The sequence below is a fragment of the Dipodomys merriami genome, unplaced genomic scaffold (genome assembly GCF_024711535.1).
Source record: "Dipodomys merriami isolate MVZ:Mamm:240054 unplaced genomic scaffold, mDipMer1.0.p SCAF_4, whole genome shotgun sequence".
Classification (NCBI taxonomy): Eukaryota; Metazoa; Chordata; class Mammalia; order Rodentia; family Heteromyidae; genus Dipodomys; species Dipodomys merriami.
This window is the reverse complement of record NW_027205603.1, coordinates 66,263,822-66,282,598: the sequence shown is the minus strand read 5'-3', so window position 1 is coordinate 66,282,598 and position 18,777 is coordinate 66,263,822. Positions and strand designations below refer to the sequence as shown.

General features: G+C 37.4%; 1 protein-coding gene across 4 annotated transcripts in view; it reads left to right on the top strand.

The window, feature by feature from the left end:
- Ubr5 (ubiquitin protein ligase E3 component n-recognin 5) overlaps positions 1 to 18,777 on the top strand; it is a 124,937-nt gene that overhangs the window by 73,154 nt on the left and 33,006 nt on the right. For all 4 annotated transcript variants that reach the window (XM_069991173.1, XM_069991174.1, XM_069991175.1 and 1 more), the window contains exons 21-34: positions 2,515 to 2,725; positions 3,708 to 3,834; positions 7,584 to 7,735; positions 8,150 to 8,245; positions 10,021 to 10,144; positions 10,425 to 10,522; positions 12,848 to 12,996; positions 13,489 to 13,580; positions 14,249 to 14,395; positions 14,487 to 14,605; positions 14,691 to 14,817; positions 15,149 to 15,278; positions 16,511 to 16,671; positions 16,787 to 17,026. In XM_069991173.1, coding sequence (XP_069847274.1) covers positions 2,515 to 2,725; positions 3,708 to 3,834; positions 7,584 to 7,735; positions 8,150 to 8,245; positions 10,021 to 10,144; positions 10,425 to 10,522; positions 12,848 to 12,996; positions 13,489 to 13,580; positions 14,249 to 14,395; positions 14,487 to 14,605; positions 14,691 to 14,817; positions 15,149 to 15,278; positions 16,511 to 16,671; positions 16,787 to 17,026 — 1,973 coding nt within the window. The remainder of the gene's footprint in view (positions 1 to 2,514; positions 2,726 to 3,707; positions 3,835 to 7,583; positions 7,736 to 8,149; positions 8,246 to 10,020; positions 10,145 to 10,424; positions 10,523 to 12,847; positions 12,997 to 13,488; positions 13,581 to 14,248; positions 14,396 to 14,486; positions 14,606 to 14,690; positions 14,818 to 15,148; positions 15,279 to 16,510; positions 16,672 to 16,786; positions 17,027 to 18,777) is intronic.

Genomic DNA, 18,777 nt, shown 5'->3' with positions numbered 1-18,777 from the left:
ATGTTGATTAAGGAGAAATACAGAAAAAACAAAGGGAGTGAAGGTAAAGGGTGTACATGTACTTGTGGGTATTTGTTAGATGTGTATGTGGAAGCAGTCACTAGAAACTGCTGGTTCAGGTTTAATACAGACAGACATAGATTTAAAAGGATCATTATTTATGTGCTTAGGGTACTTGTGGGTTAAGTGGAAGTAAGAGGTATGTTTGGAAGGTATTGAAAAAACCCAGGTTACATATGATAGTGACTGAAACACAGTTATTTATGGAAGATGATTAGATTTGCTTTTAAGATAGTATCAGAAGGATTTGTTTCTAGTAAGGGCCAAATGGAAGCAATGAGAGCAGAGGGTTTTAGAAGAATGAAGCTGTTGTTTATTAATATGAAAATTATGTAAGTGATAAAGGTAACAAGAGTTCACAAATAAATGTGTGAAGTTGAGATTGCCTATCAGATATCCATGAGGAGATAGTGATTAAAAGGTAGATAAATCTGAAAATCAGGAGGGAAGGAACCATGCTGAAAAAAGATATATGGAGTTCCTTAAAAGAATTATGCTGAATGGGGTCCTCGAGATTATAGGGGAAAAGGCTTGGGCCTGAGCCCTGTTATTCTAGCTTTCAATGCTAGAGCAATAAAAGAGAAAGTAAGGGGCATAAGCAATGGATGAACAGTGTATTGGAGACAGCTGAAGAACATGTGTTAGATAGGATTTTAGGAATCGGCTGTATGTATGTAGGTCAGGCAGTGTCAGAACTGAATATTGACTGCTGGATTTTGCTCCATATAGGTCATGGTTGAGAGTAAAGGTAAGTTATGCCTGATAAGAGATAGCTAAGGAGAAAATAAGGATTGAGGAACTGGAGATAAATATAAATAAGGGGACTTTCTTTCTTTCTTTCTTTCTTTCTTTCTTTCTTTCTTTCTTTCTTTCTTTCTTTCTTTCTTTCTTTCTTTCTTTCTTTCTTTCTTTCTTTCTTTCTTTCTTTCTTTCTTTCTTTCTTTTCTTTCTTTTCTTTCTTTTCTTTCTTTCGTCGTGGGGCCTGAACTCTGGGCCTGGGCGCTATCCCTCAGTTCTTCAGCTCAAGGCTAGCGCTCTACCACTTGAACCACAGCGCCACTTCCAGCTTTTTTTTTCTGCTTATGTGGTGCTGAAGAATTGAACCTAAGGTCTCATGCATGCAAGGCAAGCACTCTTACCACTGAGCCACCTTCCCAGCCATAAATAAGGGGATTTTCTATAGAAGATGTTGATGATTATCGTGTAGGATGTTCAGTATTTAGATTAGTCATTAGTTTATAGGTGATAAGTGAATTTTTTAGAATTGAATCCAAATAGACTGAGTCCAGATACTCCTGATAGAGAGCTACTTAAAACCTTTGGTTTAGAGACACAGACTGATAATCTTAAGTTAGTTTTAGTTTAGTAGTTCGAAAATATAAGGAGTACAGATCAGGAAGAGGTTTTTTGATTTGAATTTGATACCTGTAAATATGCTTTTAATTCTTAAGTTTGACAACAATCAAAAGTTACAGGCTTAGCCAGGCGCCTGTGGCTCATACCTGTAATCCTAGCTACTCAGGAGGCTGAGATCTGAGGATCATGGTTCAAAGCCAGCCCAGGCAGGAAAGTTCGTGAGCCTCTTATTTCCAATAAACCACTAGAAAACTGGAAGTGGTGCTGTGGCTCAAGCGGTAGAGCGCTCACCTTGACCTGAAGAGCACAAGGACAGCCCGGAGTTCAAGCCCCACGACTGACCAAAAAAAAAAAAAAAAGTTAATATTGAAAAAATCAGATTTTTTTTCAGTTGCTCTTAGATTAAGTGATTTGGTAAAATGCTGTGTAAAGGGGTTATAGTTACCTAAGTCAGGAAGAGTACATTTGTTTTTGGACAGTGTTACTCCTTCGCTATTGGAGGTCTTTTATCATTTGTTAACATGATGGGACAGAGCTGTATGCATCTTGCCTTTGGCCATCTGCCTGTGTTGATCATTTTGTATGGCCCAAGAATGATATTACAAATACCCAAATAGCTCTTGGCAAAAAGCAAAAAAAAGGGTTCCTCCATCACTGATAGAACCTGATGGTGGTCTTTTCTACTTTTTTTGTGGTCCTATGACCTGTTGTTGAATCCAAATGTCAGTTGCCTTTTATTGTAGCACCAATATTATCTTTTATTTTTAATTAATATATATTAATAGTACTGGTGCTATCACAGTTTTTCAGCTGTGTCTATTTGCATTTGAATATGGCTGCTTTTCTACTATAGTTAGTTGTGAAAGTTGAAATTCCAGCTTTACAGAAAGCTTTCATTCTCTTTTCTACTCCTGACAATTGAGTTCTGTGCTTAGAGTGCCCATACATTTCAACTTCTTTTGTCAGATTATCTGCAGTTGTCTTTAATTAAAAGAAAAAGGGTGTTTTTTTTTTTGTTGGCCACAAGGCATTTTGACATATGTAATATGCTATGTAACCTCATTGAAGTTTTCCTCCCTAATTTTATTTTGAGTACAGAAACAAACCTTAATGCAACACATTCTACGCTGTGATTATGAGGCTTGTCGGCAGTATCTTATGAATCTTGAGCAAGCTGTTGTTTTAGAGCAGAATTTACAGATGCTACAGACGTTCATTAGTCACAGATGTGATGGAAATCGGAATATCTTACATGCTTGTGTATCAGTTTGCTTTCCAACCAGTAATAAGGAAACTAAAGAAGAAGAGGGTAAGATTAAAAACTGCACAATAAGTAAGATCTTCAAAATTTTTGGCAACCTCAAAATACACTGTCACAAAGCAAATCACTATAAAGAATTTTTCCTTTTACTTTGTTGTGTAAAATTGGTCAGCTTTAACTTTCTCAAAAGCTAAAAATGCCTTTCATTATGTAATTAAAAATCTTGTATCTGTTTTTATTGCTTTTGATTCTTTTCACTGTCACTATCTAGTATAACACTGAGTGTGTTTTACTGAATTTTGTAATTGCAAATAACATTACTTTTATTATAAATTTGGCAATTTAATTAAACCAAGTTAAACTGACACAGCTTTTATTCCAGTGTTTAGAATTGGAGGTGGAGATTAAGTTAGTAAGTTGTTAAGATATTTCTGAAAAAAACATAAGTTGGTTTTTGTTTTTTTCCAGGGAGATTTTAATTGGCTAAGTGTAGGTAGAAACTGAAAACCCAGAGTGCAGTGTGTGTAATTTAAAATGCTTTTCCTAAGTCCAGTGATAATCTTGAGCACATGAGAGTAGAGGTTGGGTTACACAGTGACTCTGTCTTCCCCTGCCCCATCTTTAAAAAAGAAAAAAAAAAAGCAGAAAGAAAGGAAAGGTACTTAAAAATATTTCTGCTGTCAATATTCTGGTAGTAGCTACATTTTCAAGCAGTATTTTGTATACTTCTGACCTTCGTGTCATTGTCACTGATATCACTAGAGAAATGAAAACAGATGTTGGTTAGAAGCTCTTTCTCTTAAAGATAAACTTCAGTCTGTTCTGACCTTACTTTTGACCTTTGTGAGTAGAAAGGCAAAGCAAAATAAGAAAATAGAGTATTCCTTTCCAGGGAAAAAAGTGAGTCATCAGTGTGTACTATGTAAACTGACATGTATATACTGTAACAGTATGTACATGTATTTGTGAAGTATTGTATATGTAATTTTGAAGCTTCAGTTGATCTTCATCTTTCCCCCTTATGTTTCAGAAGCAGAACGCTCTGAAAGAAATACATTTGCAGAAAGGCTTTCTGCTGTAGAGGCTATTGCAAATGCAATATCCGTTGTTTCCAGTAATGGCCCAGGTAATCGGGCTGGATCTTCAAGTAGTCGAAGGTAATGTGATTTTTACAAGGAAACATTCCTTTACAAGAAAAACATGCCAAGTACAGAAAGCATTGTATCTCTTACGTATATCGTATGCCTAAGTTGGTGGATCCTATTTTTATTTTTTTATTCCTTTCAATAACGGCATGACAAAATTACCTGATAACCAATTAGAGTTTAAGTGTAGAACAATAGGATTTCTTAATAATTAGTAAATTTGAGGCAATTTTAAACATTCAGATTTCCTTTTTGGAAGTGTTCTGAATTCATCATTCTTATTTCCTAGGAAGTTCATTTGGAGAACAAGTAGTATAAACAGTAATTGAAATCTTAATCTTTTAATTTTCAGATTGTTTAGGTCAGTTTCTGAAATGATTTAGTGAACTGAGAAGAAATGAAAAGCCACATGAATGGTGTTTACATTTTCAGGTTTTATTAGACAATACGGATGTTGGATATAGTTTTCTCTCTAGGGGAAAAAAATCATCCTAGATATGAGAGCGCTAAAATTCTTGGTTACTGACTGATGATAAATGGAAGCACTGCTCATGCATGGTAATACAATAGGTGGTCTGTTTTCTGCTTCATAATCATCTTTCCCTTTGATAAATGGTTATTCTTTAATTGGCACCAGGAAAGCTACCAAGTTGATAGCTTCCCTGGTTCAAGAACATCTGGAAGGGAGATATATTAAAATCTGTTTGTGAATGATCCAATTATAATTTTAAACAGTACAAAAATATATAGACTACACAGAATGGAAATTAACCAGCTTACCTAGGATTGCATTAGGTAGACAAAGTGCTGGGTCTAAAATGGGAAGCAACTTAATTCTTCATGAAGAAATTAGTGTCTGAATTATTTTCAGGTATTTTATTTCCTCAGGGAAGTTACAGGTGCAAATCAAGTTGGACTCTGATATGGTTGGTCCAATGCCAGTTCTGCCATCTTTTTTTTTTGTTGTTGTTCATGTAAGGAATATTTTGAAGGCAAAGACTAAAAGGAGCTTCAAGAGTGGGTGATGTGTTGCTCACAGAATAATTTGCAGAGTAAGCTCCTTTGAGGAATTTGCCGAAGATTTCACTGCAGTGCTCTTAACCAGTTCAAACTCAGGGCTGCCGGTTGAACAGATGAAAGCACAGGAATCTTATTATCCACGCCGGGCAGTAGGAAGTCCACAGACTGCTTCATTGAAGTGAAACCCTCCTCTAGCCTACAATGGATTTTCTAGGCGATGCCCCTTGATGAGTATGCAGGCTGGGATTCATGAGCTGTAAGCTCAAAACTGATGCAGTTTCACTATTGAATGGAGTACTGTTAAATGCCTTCAGATGATGATTTGACTCAGAAGTTTTGTTATGTGACTCAATAGTTCCTGAGTACAAAGGGCAGATTTAGTGGAAAGCTTGATTGATGCAACTGATTGTACTCTAGAGATTATTAATCTGGAAGACACATGACCTTCGCTTTTTTGTCACAGTGTTATGTTTGAACATGACTGGATTCTAAGGCTTCTGTAGCATGGATATAACGTGCTTACAATGAGGAAATTACATCATCCTTGAATTCTTCCATATTGTCAGAAAATACGATGACTCCAGGCAAGCATATATGAAGAAATGTCAAAACTCTGAATCTTAGCAGCCAAGGTGGTATCTCCTCAGTATTGTCCTCAGCCACTGAGGATCCAGGTGAATCTTCATGAATTGTGTACAACATCTTGAAGAATAATTTCCTTTTTTTGTTTTTTGTTTTTTTGTTTTTTATTTTTTAAGAATCTATATGAGGAGCTGGGCAATACACTTAAAATGTTCCCAAGACCTAATGAAGAAAAAGTGGTTAAGGACAATCTAAAAAATGACAAGGAATGACCCCCTCATTTAATATTGAATTGACTACAGTACATCACAGCAACAGAGTTGGGAGTTTGCAAGTTCAAGATGAGACTCTGGTCTCAGTTTTTATCTTCATTCTTAATCTACACTAAGCTAGACATTGGAGAATAGCCCACTTTATGTTTTTGTTTGGCTTGTGCAGTGTTAAATTTTTTCCCTTAATTTGAATACCTTTAGAAGAGCATGTATGCCTCTATTTTGCCATTCCTCCTTATTTCTTACACTTGACATCCTTCATTTATTTTACATTTCTGGCCCACTAGGTGTTTTGTTTGCAACCCTGGTGTAAACTCCTTTATAAGCCCAAAGCATTTATTTTCAGGTTATTGACAGTACCTCCCAATTACTGCTGATTTTTTTTCTTCTGTGCTTTGAGTACAGCACATTAGGATACCCAGTGTCTTATGAAGTGTAATTTAAATTGTAAAGGAGCATCACAATGTGAAAAATCACTATGATGTGTGATGTGACGGGTAAGGATCCTGCCCTTGATGATGACTTTGGACAGGGAAGTGACCTTGAATGAAATCATCACTGTACCCTGATCCCTTCTGTATTATAAAAACTCTTAAATTCTTAATTGGGAAGAAGATAAGTGATAAAAAGACCATATTATGTGATTTTTAGTAATAAATATAATAGCTAATGTATAATGAGACAGTAAATTTTACTTTTTGCTGGATCTTCCAAAATGTTTTTCTGTTTCAAAAAAATATATCATAAATAAGCCTTAAAAATACACGTGTTCATGAAAGTAACCTTTAATAGAAATTCTTCTGAATGCCTTTAAAAAACTTTTTCCTTATAAAATGAAAATATGTTTATGGAAAACCAAATATATCCACAGATGAACTAATTTTTACTATTAGAGATGATTCAAACATTACATTAAATAAACTTTCAAAATTACTTATTCATATATTGTAGCATGCTTACCTTAGTATGGTGTTAGGTCTTTAAGATCAGAAGTATCATGTCTGGGTAAGTCCACATGGGAGGGAGAGTGTTGTCTTGCCCTTAAAATTGACCTTTTCCTTTATTTAGAAGCTTTAAAATTGTGGCTTAGTGGAAGGAATTTGTGCTCTTAATCGCTGTTAGTCCTAAATATGTTAATTTTATAGCCTTTGTAAGATTTTATTAAGAGGTAAAGTACAGACTACCTCTGTAGAGGTAGTTTCTAGTTCCCCTAATAAGGTCTGTGTTTATGGTTCTTTGTCTTTCTAGTGATGGAAGCAACTGTAAATTATTTTTTTTAATAGATGGAGAAATAAATCATGCCCAGACAGTCTGATAACACATTTTATAAGTTCTAGTTTTATTTATTCTTTGGGATTCAAGTTGTACTGCCAAAATGTTTTTTTGTCTTAAAAAAAAAAGCGAAATTGCTCTTTGCTTTAAAACTGCCTATGATATAGGTATTAGTTTAATTGCTTTTGAGAGCACAGAAAAAGGTAGGCCAACTAGGTTTTGTGTTGATTAGTATGTTTGCTGGTATCTATTAATAAGTTTTACTGCCTGTAGACAGAACAGAAAAACTTGGTTTTAATATGTAGCTGTTTATCCTAACTGTATGAAAGATATTTCTAATTTTACTTCACTACAGTTTTGTTCCCTGTGCTTAAGTTTGTATGGGAGCTTACTATAATGGCTTTAGTTTTTAACTGAGTACTAGAACTCCCTAGTTGAATTTATCACTCACTGATTTATTCTGTGATTTCCAGAATTAGCATTGTGTTTCATTGCTCTTGCCTTCACTTCCTTTGCTTGTAGAACATAATTGAGCTTCTCAGATGAGAACTTCTGTGCACTCTTGGTTATAGTTGGACATCATAGTGAGCTCTGATTTTATCCCTGTTCTTCCAGTTTGAGATTACGAGAAATGATGAGACGTTCATTGAGAGCAGCTGGTTTGGGTAGACATGAGGCTGGAGCTTCATCCAGTGACCACCAGGATCCTGTATCACCCCCCATAGCTCCCCCTAGTTGGGTTCCTGACCCTCCTGCAATGGATCCTGGTAAGAACTCTTACAGTTTTTTAGTGTTAACAAAATGGCAAGGTCATGAATGAAAAAAAAAAAATGAACATTTTATGGAATAGTTAGAAATTGGAAAGCAGCATAATGGATAACATGTCTTATTTAGTTACCAAAACTTGCTTTAAAAAGGTATGTATTTTACAATTTTCTTATACTGATAGACTTACTTCTTTGTTGGTAAGAAGGTAGATAGTCCCATAATTAGTAACAATTCAAGTTGGTAATTTACCTAGCATGTTCCTTCTTTCATAGTTTGCAAAGGAAGTTTTCACTTAAACTTCTCACAGATTTGACCTATGGCTTACAGAGAAAAGCCTTAAGGCCAGTTAAGAGGACATGTTAGGGATGTGTTGCCTATAATGATGTACATCCTGCTGTTCTGTTTACTGAAAGATGGTGACATTGATTTTATCCTGGCCCCCGCTGTGGGATCTCTTACCACAGCAGCAACTGGCAGTGGTCAAGGACCAAGCACCTCCACCATTCCAGGTAAGAATCTGTACTATTTGTCTGCCTAGGCTTTTGGAAGAAAAAAGGACACACTTTGGATATAGGTTTCTACAGATTCAAACTACAAGATTGTTTGAAACAGCATGTTAGGTTCTTGTACAACTTCAGTAAGTCCAGAAAGCCAAAACTATAAGGGAGCCTGAAGGACTGGATTTTTAACTCTTCAACCTTTTCAAACAGTATGGAAAGAAAGTTGTTTCACAGTCAGTGACTGCCACACACCTTGATCACACTGAACTTCTGAATGGCAATGGCGACCAGATCGTGGCAACACAGGCAGGAATACATTTGCTCTCAGTATACAAGACCATGTGCCTTATGCTCAACCTATCTAAAAAGACTAGTTATACCTGCCAGATCCACTCTCAAGACTCGGCTCTATTTGTCTGGGTTAACCCAGTGTTTGTGGAGACAGCAGACTGAATCAATTCAATGCTTATTAATAGAGGATGGTAAATGTGGGTAAACTGTGATAAAATGCTTTGGTAATGCTTGGAGCAGTGGCTGAAGCCTACAATCATACTTGGGAAGTGGAGATTGGGGATCACTGTTCAAGGCCAGCCCAGGCCAAAAAGAAAAGAAAAAAAAACAACTTTGAGAAACTTCTGTCAATTAATGACTGGGTGCAATGGTGGGTGCCAGCGATCCCCAGCAGTTTAGGGAAGCACAAGTTGGATCACAACCCAACCCAGCAGGAGCACAGAGTGAGCCCCTGCCTCAAAAGTAGCTAATGCAAAAAAGAGGCTGGAGGCCCAGCTAAAGAGGTAGAGTGCTGCCTAGCAATTATGAGGCCATCGGGTCTTCACTGCTGTCAAAAAGGAAAACAAAACTTATGTTCAAAAGGCACAATAAAATGGAGCTAGGTATGATAAGGTTCAGAACCACTGTGGAGTTTTCAGCACTGACTTGAATACTAAGATTATGTGAGAAGTTACAAAATAAAAATTAAAAACTATAAGCACACCACACTGAATAATGGGTTTCATCACCTCCTAGGGTGAGGTTGCTTTCTGATTTTGAAGTTTTTCTTACTGATTTTCTCAGCTGAGGCTGCCACCACAAATGACCACAGAGGAGCAGACTGAGCCACAGAACTTACTTCTGTAACTATCGTGCTGGGATCAGGATTTTAACATTTTGAGCAATGCAGATCGTGGGTCTGTAGCTCTGATTGTGAAGCCCAGTGTAAACTGCGCAACTGTCTGCTTTTCTGCCAAAGCTGGGACAGACATACACATAATACTTTTTTTATGTGTAGCCTTCTCGAGTGGATTCATCAGAGAGGAAACTGATTTTTTACTGGTTGCTGTCCTATGCCTCTCAACTTGTTCTTGTTTGGTTATTATAGGTATTTGTTACATTTACTATAAAAACAAATTTAAGAAAAAAGATCTGGTGGCTTATACCTGTAATCTTAGCTACTCAGGAGGCTGAGATCTGAGGATTATGGATTGAAGCCAGCTGGGGCAGGAAAATACATGACCCTCTGATGTCCAGTTAACCAAAAAGCTGGAAGTGGAACTGTGGCTCAAAAGCTCAGGCACAGTGCCCAGGCCCTGAGTTCACAGGCCTCAGGACTGGCACCAAAAAAGTAATCTTAGTTCTTCTTTGTCAGTAGAAATTTATAAAATTCTTTGTACTATATTTCTAGTACTAGAATATTAATCTGGTGATTTATTTAATATATGCTTGATAGAACATTCTTTCACTTTGTCTTACTTACTTTTGGTATCCAATGATCTGCTTACTTATAGGTCCTTCCACAGAACCTTCTGTAGTGGAATCCAAAGATCGAAAGGCAAATGCACATTTTATACTAAAATTGTTATGTGACAGTGTGGTTCTGCAACCCTACTTACGAGAACTCCTTTCTGCCAAGTAAGAAGATTGAGTAAAGTTCTCATAAAAAGATTTTTGCCCAGTAACTTTTATTATTGTTGTTTTTTTGTTGATAGTTTATCTTCAGTGAATGTTAGTTTATCAGAATCTAGTATTTTCTCTGCTAAGCTCTCTTTAAGCGTTTTCTTGCCATAATTTGGTATACCAACTTTTATGTTAATTTGGTCATTTATTTCTAAGTTCTTAAAATTTAGTGCTGTGTTTGATTACACTTTCTTTACAGTCAAAAATATTTTTATCTCAAATATTCTCATTTTAGAGATGCAAGAGGAATGACTCCATTTATGTCAGCTGTAAGTGGCCGAGCTTACCCTGCTGCTATTACCATCTTAGAAACAGCTCAGAAAATTGCAAAAGGTAATTAATAAATTTCAGGTCCTATGTGTTGGTTATTTTCAGTTTGAATAGATTTTCTTCTGTGTATATAACATTAAAATAATCCACACACGGAAGTGGCGCTGTAGCTCAAGTGGTAGAGCGCTCGCCTTGAGCTGAAGAGCTGAGGGACAGCTCCCAGGCCCAGAGTTCAAGCCCCACGACCGACAAAAAAAAAAAAGAAAAAAAGAAAAGAAAATAATCCACATACTTGTTTATTTATTTATTTGCTGATACTGGGCCTTGAACTGAAGCTGTTTTTCCCAAGATAAGTGCTCTACCACAACTCCATTTCTGGCTGCGTGCGTGCATGCATGCGTGCGTGTGTGTGTTAATTGAATAGTTGAAGATAGAGTCTCACAGACTTTCCTGCCCTGGCTGGCTTTGACCTGGAATCCTCAAATCTCAACTTTCTGAGTAGCTAGGATTAACAGGTGTGAGCTACCTGCACCCAGCTCAAACCATATTTTCTTATACAAAAGTAATACAACTTAGCCAGGTGCTAGTGGCTGACACCTGTAATCTTAGCTACTCAGGGGGTTGAGACCTGAGGATCGCAGTTCGAAGCCAGCCTTGGTACTTGTACAAAGGAGTCTCAATTCCACAAGTCAGAGTAAGAGTAAATGTGTTTTGATCAATGTGTCAACCCTTCCATTTTTCTCCCTCATTTTCCCCTAGATTGGAATTTTTTTTTAAATTAGATTAGAATTTTTTGAGTTACATAGTATTATGAAACCATATGCAGGTAACTCAAGCCTATAATTCTACCTGATCTGAGGGTCCCAGTTCAAAGTCAGACCAGACAGGAAAGTCTGTGAGACTCTTATTTCTAATAAACCACTGGAAAATCAGTAATGGAGCTGTGGCTCACAATTGCTCAGGGACAGTGCCTAGGCCCTGGGTTCAATTCCCATGACAGACTAAAAAAAACCAGAATTCTTAATTAATGGACAGTTATATCTCCTTTAAGAAATAAAGGTAGGGCTGGGCACTGCTGGCTCATGCCTGTAATCCTAGCTACTTAGGAGGGTGAGATGTTCAAAGCCAGCCTGGGCAGGAAAGTCTGTGAGAATCTTATCTCCAGTTAACCACCAGAAAACAGGAAGTGGTGGTTTAGCTCAAGTGGTAGAGTGCTGGCCTTGAGCTGAAGAGCTGAGGGACAGCTCCCAGGCCCAGAGTTCAAGCCCCACAACAGATCCCCCCACCCCCCCACCCCCCCCCCCAAAAAAAAAAAAGAATGGTAGAAGCAGGGCATCCCTGGCACATGCCTATAATCCTAGCTTCTCAGGAGTCTGAGATCTGAGGATTGCAGTTCAAAGCCAGCCCAGGAAGGAAAGTCCATGAGATTCTCTCTCTCTCTTTTATTTTTGGATCTGGTCGTGGGGCCTGAACTCTGGGCCTGGGCGCTGTCCCTCAGCTCTTCAGCTCAAGGCTAGCACTCTACCACTTGAGCCATAGCACCACTTGCGCCTTTTTTTCCCCTGCTTATGTGGTGCTGAGTAATCGAACCCGGGGCCTCATGCATGCAAGGCAAGCGCTCTACCACTAAGCCACCTTCCCAGCCCCCACCGTGAGATTCTTTATTTCCAGTTAACCACCAGAAAACCAGAAGTGATCCTGTGGTTCAGGTAGTAGAGTACTTGCCTTGAGCTGAAGAGCTCAGGGATAGCATCCAGGCCCAGAGTTCAAGCCCCAGGACTGACAAAAAAGAAAGAAATAAAGGTAGATTACTGATAGAACCTGTTAGTGCTTAATGGACAGTTGTGATGGACACTTAGAAAACTAATAAGTGAATATCTTACTGTAGCTCTTTCTGATGTCATTCCAGTTTAATACAAAGCATTAATGGGAATATTAGTTTCTGGTAGTTAAGCCTTTAAAGCACTGGTGATTGGAACTAGATGCATAGTATTAGGACACTAGCCAGAGTAGAAAAGGCTAAGTGAAAGCTGCCTTGAGTTCAAGCGTTAGGACCCATCCTTTCCAACCCCACATCAGATTTGAGCAGAAAACACTGACGATCAACAATATTATGAGAAGTCCTATACCTTACTATATAGAGCTGCAACTTGTTTATACAGTGCTAAGAATTTAGAGGGCTAAATTGTGTCATCACAGGCAGTTAATATTATCATGCTTTCCTTTGCTATTGAGCAAATCTCTTCATACATTGACTTCGAGTTTTTTTCTTTTATTAATACAGTATGGTTTCTAATGTGATATGTTAAGGCTTTTCCATTTGAAGAAAATAGTAGATTGCTGTGATCAAGTTCTTTCCTGATAAGTTAGTGTTCTTAATTGTTTTAGCTGAAGTATCCTCAAGTGAAAAAGAAGAAGATGTATTTATGGGAATGGTTTGCCCATCGGGTACCAATCCTGATGACTCTCCTCTATATGTCTTATGTTGTAATGACACCTGCAGCTTTACATGGACTGGAGCAGAGCACATAAACCAAGTAAGTTATCTTACATTTCTCTGTATTTATACTCTCTTCAGATTTTCCTTTTAGTGTCACTAGAATTACAATATTTAGCTTGCAATTAACATTTACATTTGGTATATCCTTCTTTTGTGTTACCAGTTTTTTTTTCCATAAAAGCTAATTTTTATTTAATTTCTAAATAAATGAGACAAGTTGATTGCTAAATTAATGTGGTACAATATGAAAATTGAAAGTCTTCATTAGTGTACTGTAATCTACGACTCTTGGTACTGATTTGTAATTATAATTCCTTGAGTTCATACAAATTATTTTTCTAATAGTAATAATATTTGATTTTCATATGTATAGTATAGTATTCTAAAATGACTATATCCTCCTATGACTACTTTTTAGAACACCTTAATTTTACTGTTATATCATTGTAATCACATTCTTTTAGGACAACCTGAAATTATGAGTTATACATGTAATTACTCTTTTAAAAGTACACTTCTTTAATTATAGGATATTTTTGAATGTCGAACTTGTGGTTTGCTGGAGTCACTTTGTTGTTGTACAGAATGTGCAAGGGTTTGTCATAAAGGTCATGATTGCAAGTAAGTACAGTTTTATTTAGATTTGTATTGCTGTATAAAGTATAATCTATGCTAAATTGTGTTTTTACTATACTTTAGAACACATGTGGTTTTCTGCAGTTTTCTGTCAGGCGGTATAAAAATGTTGTTTTTCATTGGGTACCAGTTACTCATGCCTTTAGTCCTAGCGACTCAAGAGGCTGATATCTAAGGATTATAGTTCAAAGCTAGCCTGGGCAGGAAAGCTCTATGAGACTCTTACTTCCTATTAACCACCAAAAAGTAGAGCTGTACTTCAAAGTGGTAGAGTGCTAGCCTTGAGCAAAAAAGCTTAAGGCCAGCACCTTAAATTCAAGCCTTGTACTGGTATCAGGAAAGAAAAACAATAGTTATTCGAGGCACCTCTTTACTTCTGGCTCTGTGTCTATGTCTGTCTGTTGAAGCCAGTCCAAGCAGACTCTTATGTCATATTAAGCACACCAAAAGCTAAAGTGGAGCTGTGGCTCAAGTTGTAAAGAACAAAAGCTTAGAGATATCACCCAAGTCTTGAGTTCAAGTCCTAGGACACAATACACATACACATCAAAAAAGTTCTATCTGATTTCTTTATGTCAATATATATTTCTGTGTATTAAAAATGTATATATATATATATATATATATTGTGTGTGTGTGTGTATTCTTTTTAGACTCAAACGAACGTCACCAACAGCCTATTGTGATTGTTGGGAAAAATGTAAATGTAAAACTCTAATTGCTGGACAGAAATCTGCTCGTCTTGATCTACTTTATCGTCTGCTCACTGCTACTAATCTGGTCACTCTGCCAAATAGTAGGCAAGTAGATTTTTTTAATGCACAATAAAAATTGAGCATAGTATATGTTAGTAGCCTTTCTCCATTCTCACAGCACAGTTTTGTTTTGTAGGGGAGAGCATCTCCTGCTATTTCTGGTGCAGACGGTGGCCAGGCAGACAGTAGAGCATTGTCAGTATAGGCCGCCTCGAATCAGGGAAGATCGGAACCGAAAAACAGCTAGTCCTGAAGGTGAGTCAAGTGAACATTTCTGTCTTTATGAAGATTAGTAGGTTTTATTTTTAGCTTACTCTTTATTCTTTCTTTTTCTTTTTAGATTCAGATATGCCTGATCATGATTTAGAGCCTCCAAGGTTTGCCCAGCTTGCTTTAGAGCGTGTTCTACAGGACTGGAATGCCTTGAAATCTATGATCATGTTTGGGTCACAGGAGAATAAAGACCCGTATGTATTAGTTAAAAGTATTTTTTGAGAGGGCTGGGAATGTGGCTTAGTGGTAGAGTGCTTGCGTAGCATGTATGAAGTTCTGAGTTCTATTCCTTAGTACCACATAAACAGAAAAGGCCAGAATTGGCACTGTGGCTCAAGTGATAGTGTTCTAACCTTGAGCAAAAGAAGCTCAGGGACAGTGCTCAGGCCCTGAGTTCAAGCCCCAGAATTGGCACCCCCCTCCAAAAAAAGGAGACAGACAGAGAGGGACAGAGAGAGGGAGGGGAGGGCTTTCCTGTATTTGTGTAGGTTTTGCAATTCATTCTATCTTTTTGTCTCCCTCCAGTTTGAGTGCCAGTAGTAGGATAGGACATCTTTTGCCCGAAGAGCAAGTATACCTAAATCAGCAAAGTGGCACTATTCGGCTGGACTGTTTCACTCATTGCCTTATCGTCAAGTGCACAGCAGATATTTTGGTAAGTTCTTTGAATGTTTGTTACAAGTATGTGAAGAGAACATTTTTGTTTACTTAGCATCCCATGATTTTGTAGTTTAGACTGATAAATACTTGGAAGTTCATTAAAGGGAATGAAATTTTAGAGGTGATATAATAATGTTTCAATTAACAGAAGAAGCTCCTGTCCTTCTAAGTAAAAAATGCTAAAATATGTTAGTGTTTAAAATGGCAGTATATTAGGAATTTAAGCCATAAGACCCAATGTTGGTGAGGTTATGGTAAACAGAACTTACTTAGGCACTGAAATGATACCATTATGTATGACCTCTTTTGGGAAAACAACTTGTTAGTGACAAATGTCATAAAAGTATCCACACTTAAAGGAATAATTGATAAGAAAGATAAAATTGTAGATGAATGCCTAATAAGAAACAGAAATGATAAAATACTTTATGGCTGTGTATTGTGGACTATTGAAGCTAATTAGAGTCCAAACATTTGCTGAAATCAAGTATGGCAATTGAAAGATAAAGGTTATTGCAAGAAATACTTAGAAAAGAGAAAGCAGAACAAGAAATTTGAGTTGTGTCTGTAATAGCTTGTGATAACCTGCATGGAAAAGAGACTAGAATCCAGGTGCTGGCGGCTTTGAGAGGTGAGAACTGTAATTATTTCTTGCCCAAGCAAGAAAATCCACAAGGCTCTTTCTTCAAGTTAACCACCAAAAATGCTGAAAGTGCAGGTGTTGTTCAAGTGGTAGCGCAGTAGTCTTGAGCGAAAGAGCTCTGGGACACCATTTAGGACTTGCACTAAAAAAACTGGGGGTCTGGGGAAAAGGAGAGACTAGATAGTAATCAGTGGTTCATTGATAGAGATAGGCTTAAGAATTTTTTTACATATATTTGAATCAATCAGTGGTTCATTGATAGAGATAGGCTTAAGAATTTTTTTACATATATTTGAATCATACATTTGGTTCAGTACTCTAAATGAGTAAAATAAATCCTGATTTGATACATCTTGTTATGGGACAAAAAACAGGAGGTTATACTTTTGGGACTACCCTTTATGTCAGACACAGTGTTGTTTGTTATATACATTAATCCTTGACCTTGTAAATGTTTTGTTGAACTGGTATCAGGATAGCAATATAAAATGTTAACACTGAGAAGTATTTACTCTATGAATATGTGAATAACTGCCTGTGAAATACCTTACCATTAATAGAATGAATACATTTTTTTTTTAAAGCTTTTAGATACTCTACTAGGTACATTAGTGAAAGAACTCCAAAACAAATACACACCTGGGCGCCGAGAAGAAGCTATCACTGTGACAATGAGGTTTCTACGTTCTGTAGCAAGAGTGTTTGTCATTCTTAGTGTAGAAATGGCTTCATCCAAAAAGAAAAAGTAAGATGCCCTTTTTATTTTGGCTTTTATATCATTTTACACAATTTTTTTTATAGTAATAGTATCGTATATATGAAAATACTGATAAAGACTCCTGTCGCCCTTTTTATTCTAGCAACTTTATTCCACAGCCCATTGGAAAATGTAAGCGTGTTTTCCAAGCACTGCTACCTTATGCTGTAGAAGAATTGTGCAATGTAGCTGAATCATTGATTGTTCCTGTCAGAATGGGGATCGCCCGCCCAACTGCACCATTTACTTTGGCCAGTACTAGCATAGATGCCATGCAAGGCAGTGAAGAACTGTTTTCAGTAGAACCACTACCTCCACGACCATCATCAGATCAGTCTAGCAGGTAAATTTCTTCAAAAACAAATTCTTTTTTATTGTGAAAATACCGTACAGAGGGGTTACAATTACATGGGCAAGGTAATGAGTACATTTCTTTTTTTGGGGGTCGTGGGGCCTGAACTCTGGGCCTGGGCGCTGTCCCTCAGCTCTTCAGCTCAAGGCTAGCACTCTACCACTTGAGCCACAGCGCCACTTCTGGCTTTTTTCTTTTTTCTTATGTGGTGCTGAGGAATCGAACCCAGGGCCTTGAGCATGCAAGGCAAGCGCTCTACCACTGAGCCACCTTCCCAGCCCAGAGTACATTTCTTATCAAGCATTGTTGCCTCCTCCTTTGTTTCCCCTTCCTATCCCTTCCCATTTCTTCCCCCGCCCCTGCCCCCACCCCCCCCCAGCAGGTAAATTTCTATCAGTAAGAGATCCTGATTAATTTGTTCTATGTAAAGTCATATTTGATTCATGAAATCTTGAATAAAACACTTAGTGATGAACATGATTATTGAGGCTTAACTCCTTTCAGCTAGGCCTACCTCTCAGTTTCCTCAATTTCCCAAGATAGTGACACTATCTGGAGACCAGATGTTCAAAACTTGAGTGTAAATTTAATGGGACATTTCCTATTCACAAACCATAACCATTCTTGTGATGGTGTGGATCTCAGTAACTAACTCTCTTGAGACAACCATCAATTTCTTTTCTTTTCTTTCTTTTTTTTTTAACCATCAATTTCTTATGTGCTACTGCTTTGTGAATCCTTAGTTCTCTTCTTGATTATTGTTCTAGAACATAGTTTGGTTTCTGTAGAATAGATTTAGGTATCATCGCAACTTTAATACTGTCCATGCACCTCTTCTTATTAGGTTTTAAAGTTTCTTTGTGTCATTTTGTTTTATTCCTTACTCTCATTATTAAAATATTAATGTTTCAGTACTTTAAAGAATTAAGAGGGGAAGAAGTACTGAGCTTTACTTCAGAACCTTGAGGTTACTAGGTAGGTGTTCTAACATTAAGTCTCACCTCTCTACCCATTTTTGCTCATCTGATTTTTTTTTTTTTTTAAATGGCTGTGGGGTTCGAATTCTGGGCCTGGACACTGTCCCTCAGCTCTTCAGCTCAAGGCTAGCACTCTACCATTTGAGCCACAGTGCCACTTCTGGTTTTCTGAGTGATTTATTGGAGATAACAGTCTCATGGACTTTCCTGCCCAGGCTGACTGACCCTGATCCTCAGATCTCAGCCTCCCAAGTAGCCAGGATTAAAGGCATGAGCCAAGAGGGCACCCAGCTTAATCTGATTATTTTTAAGATTGAGTCTGCCGAACTTTTTTCTTCCAAGGCTTGCCTTAAAGTTTGATCCTCCTCCTTTTAGCCTTTGAAGTAGCTAGGATTACATATATGAGCCACCAGTGCACAGCTAAAGTAATACATATTCTTGGGCTCATGTCATTATTCTCTTACTTGATTATGCCCTTTTGGGTCCAATGTGTCATCTGATCATTGAAAAAGTACTGTTTTCTGCAACTATTGTTATAGGGTGTCTTTTGACATGCATGCCATATGTAAAATGCACATACTTGATCAGTCTTTGGGATTTCCACCTTACTGCATATAAGGTCTTACAGGCAGTAGTTTTCCTTTCCTTTGCTTCCCTTCACCTGTTTTGAAACTGTTATGTTCTTATTAATGTTTGTAAAATACCTCATGTTTCTCACATAATAAGTTTCTGGAATTCTAGTAGGTATTGGGAACTTTCTTGAGG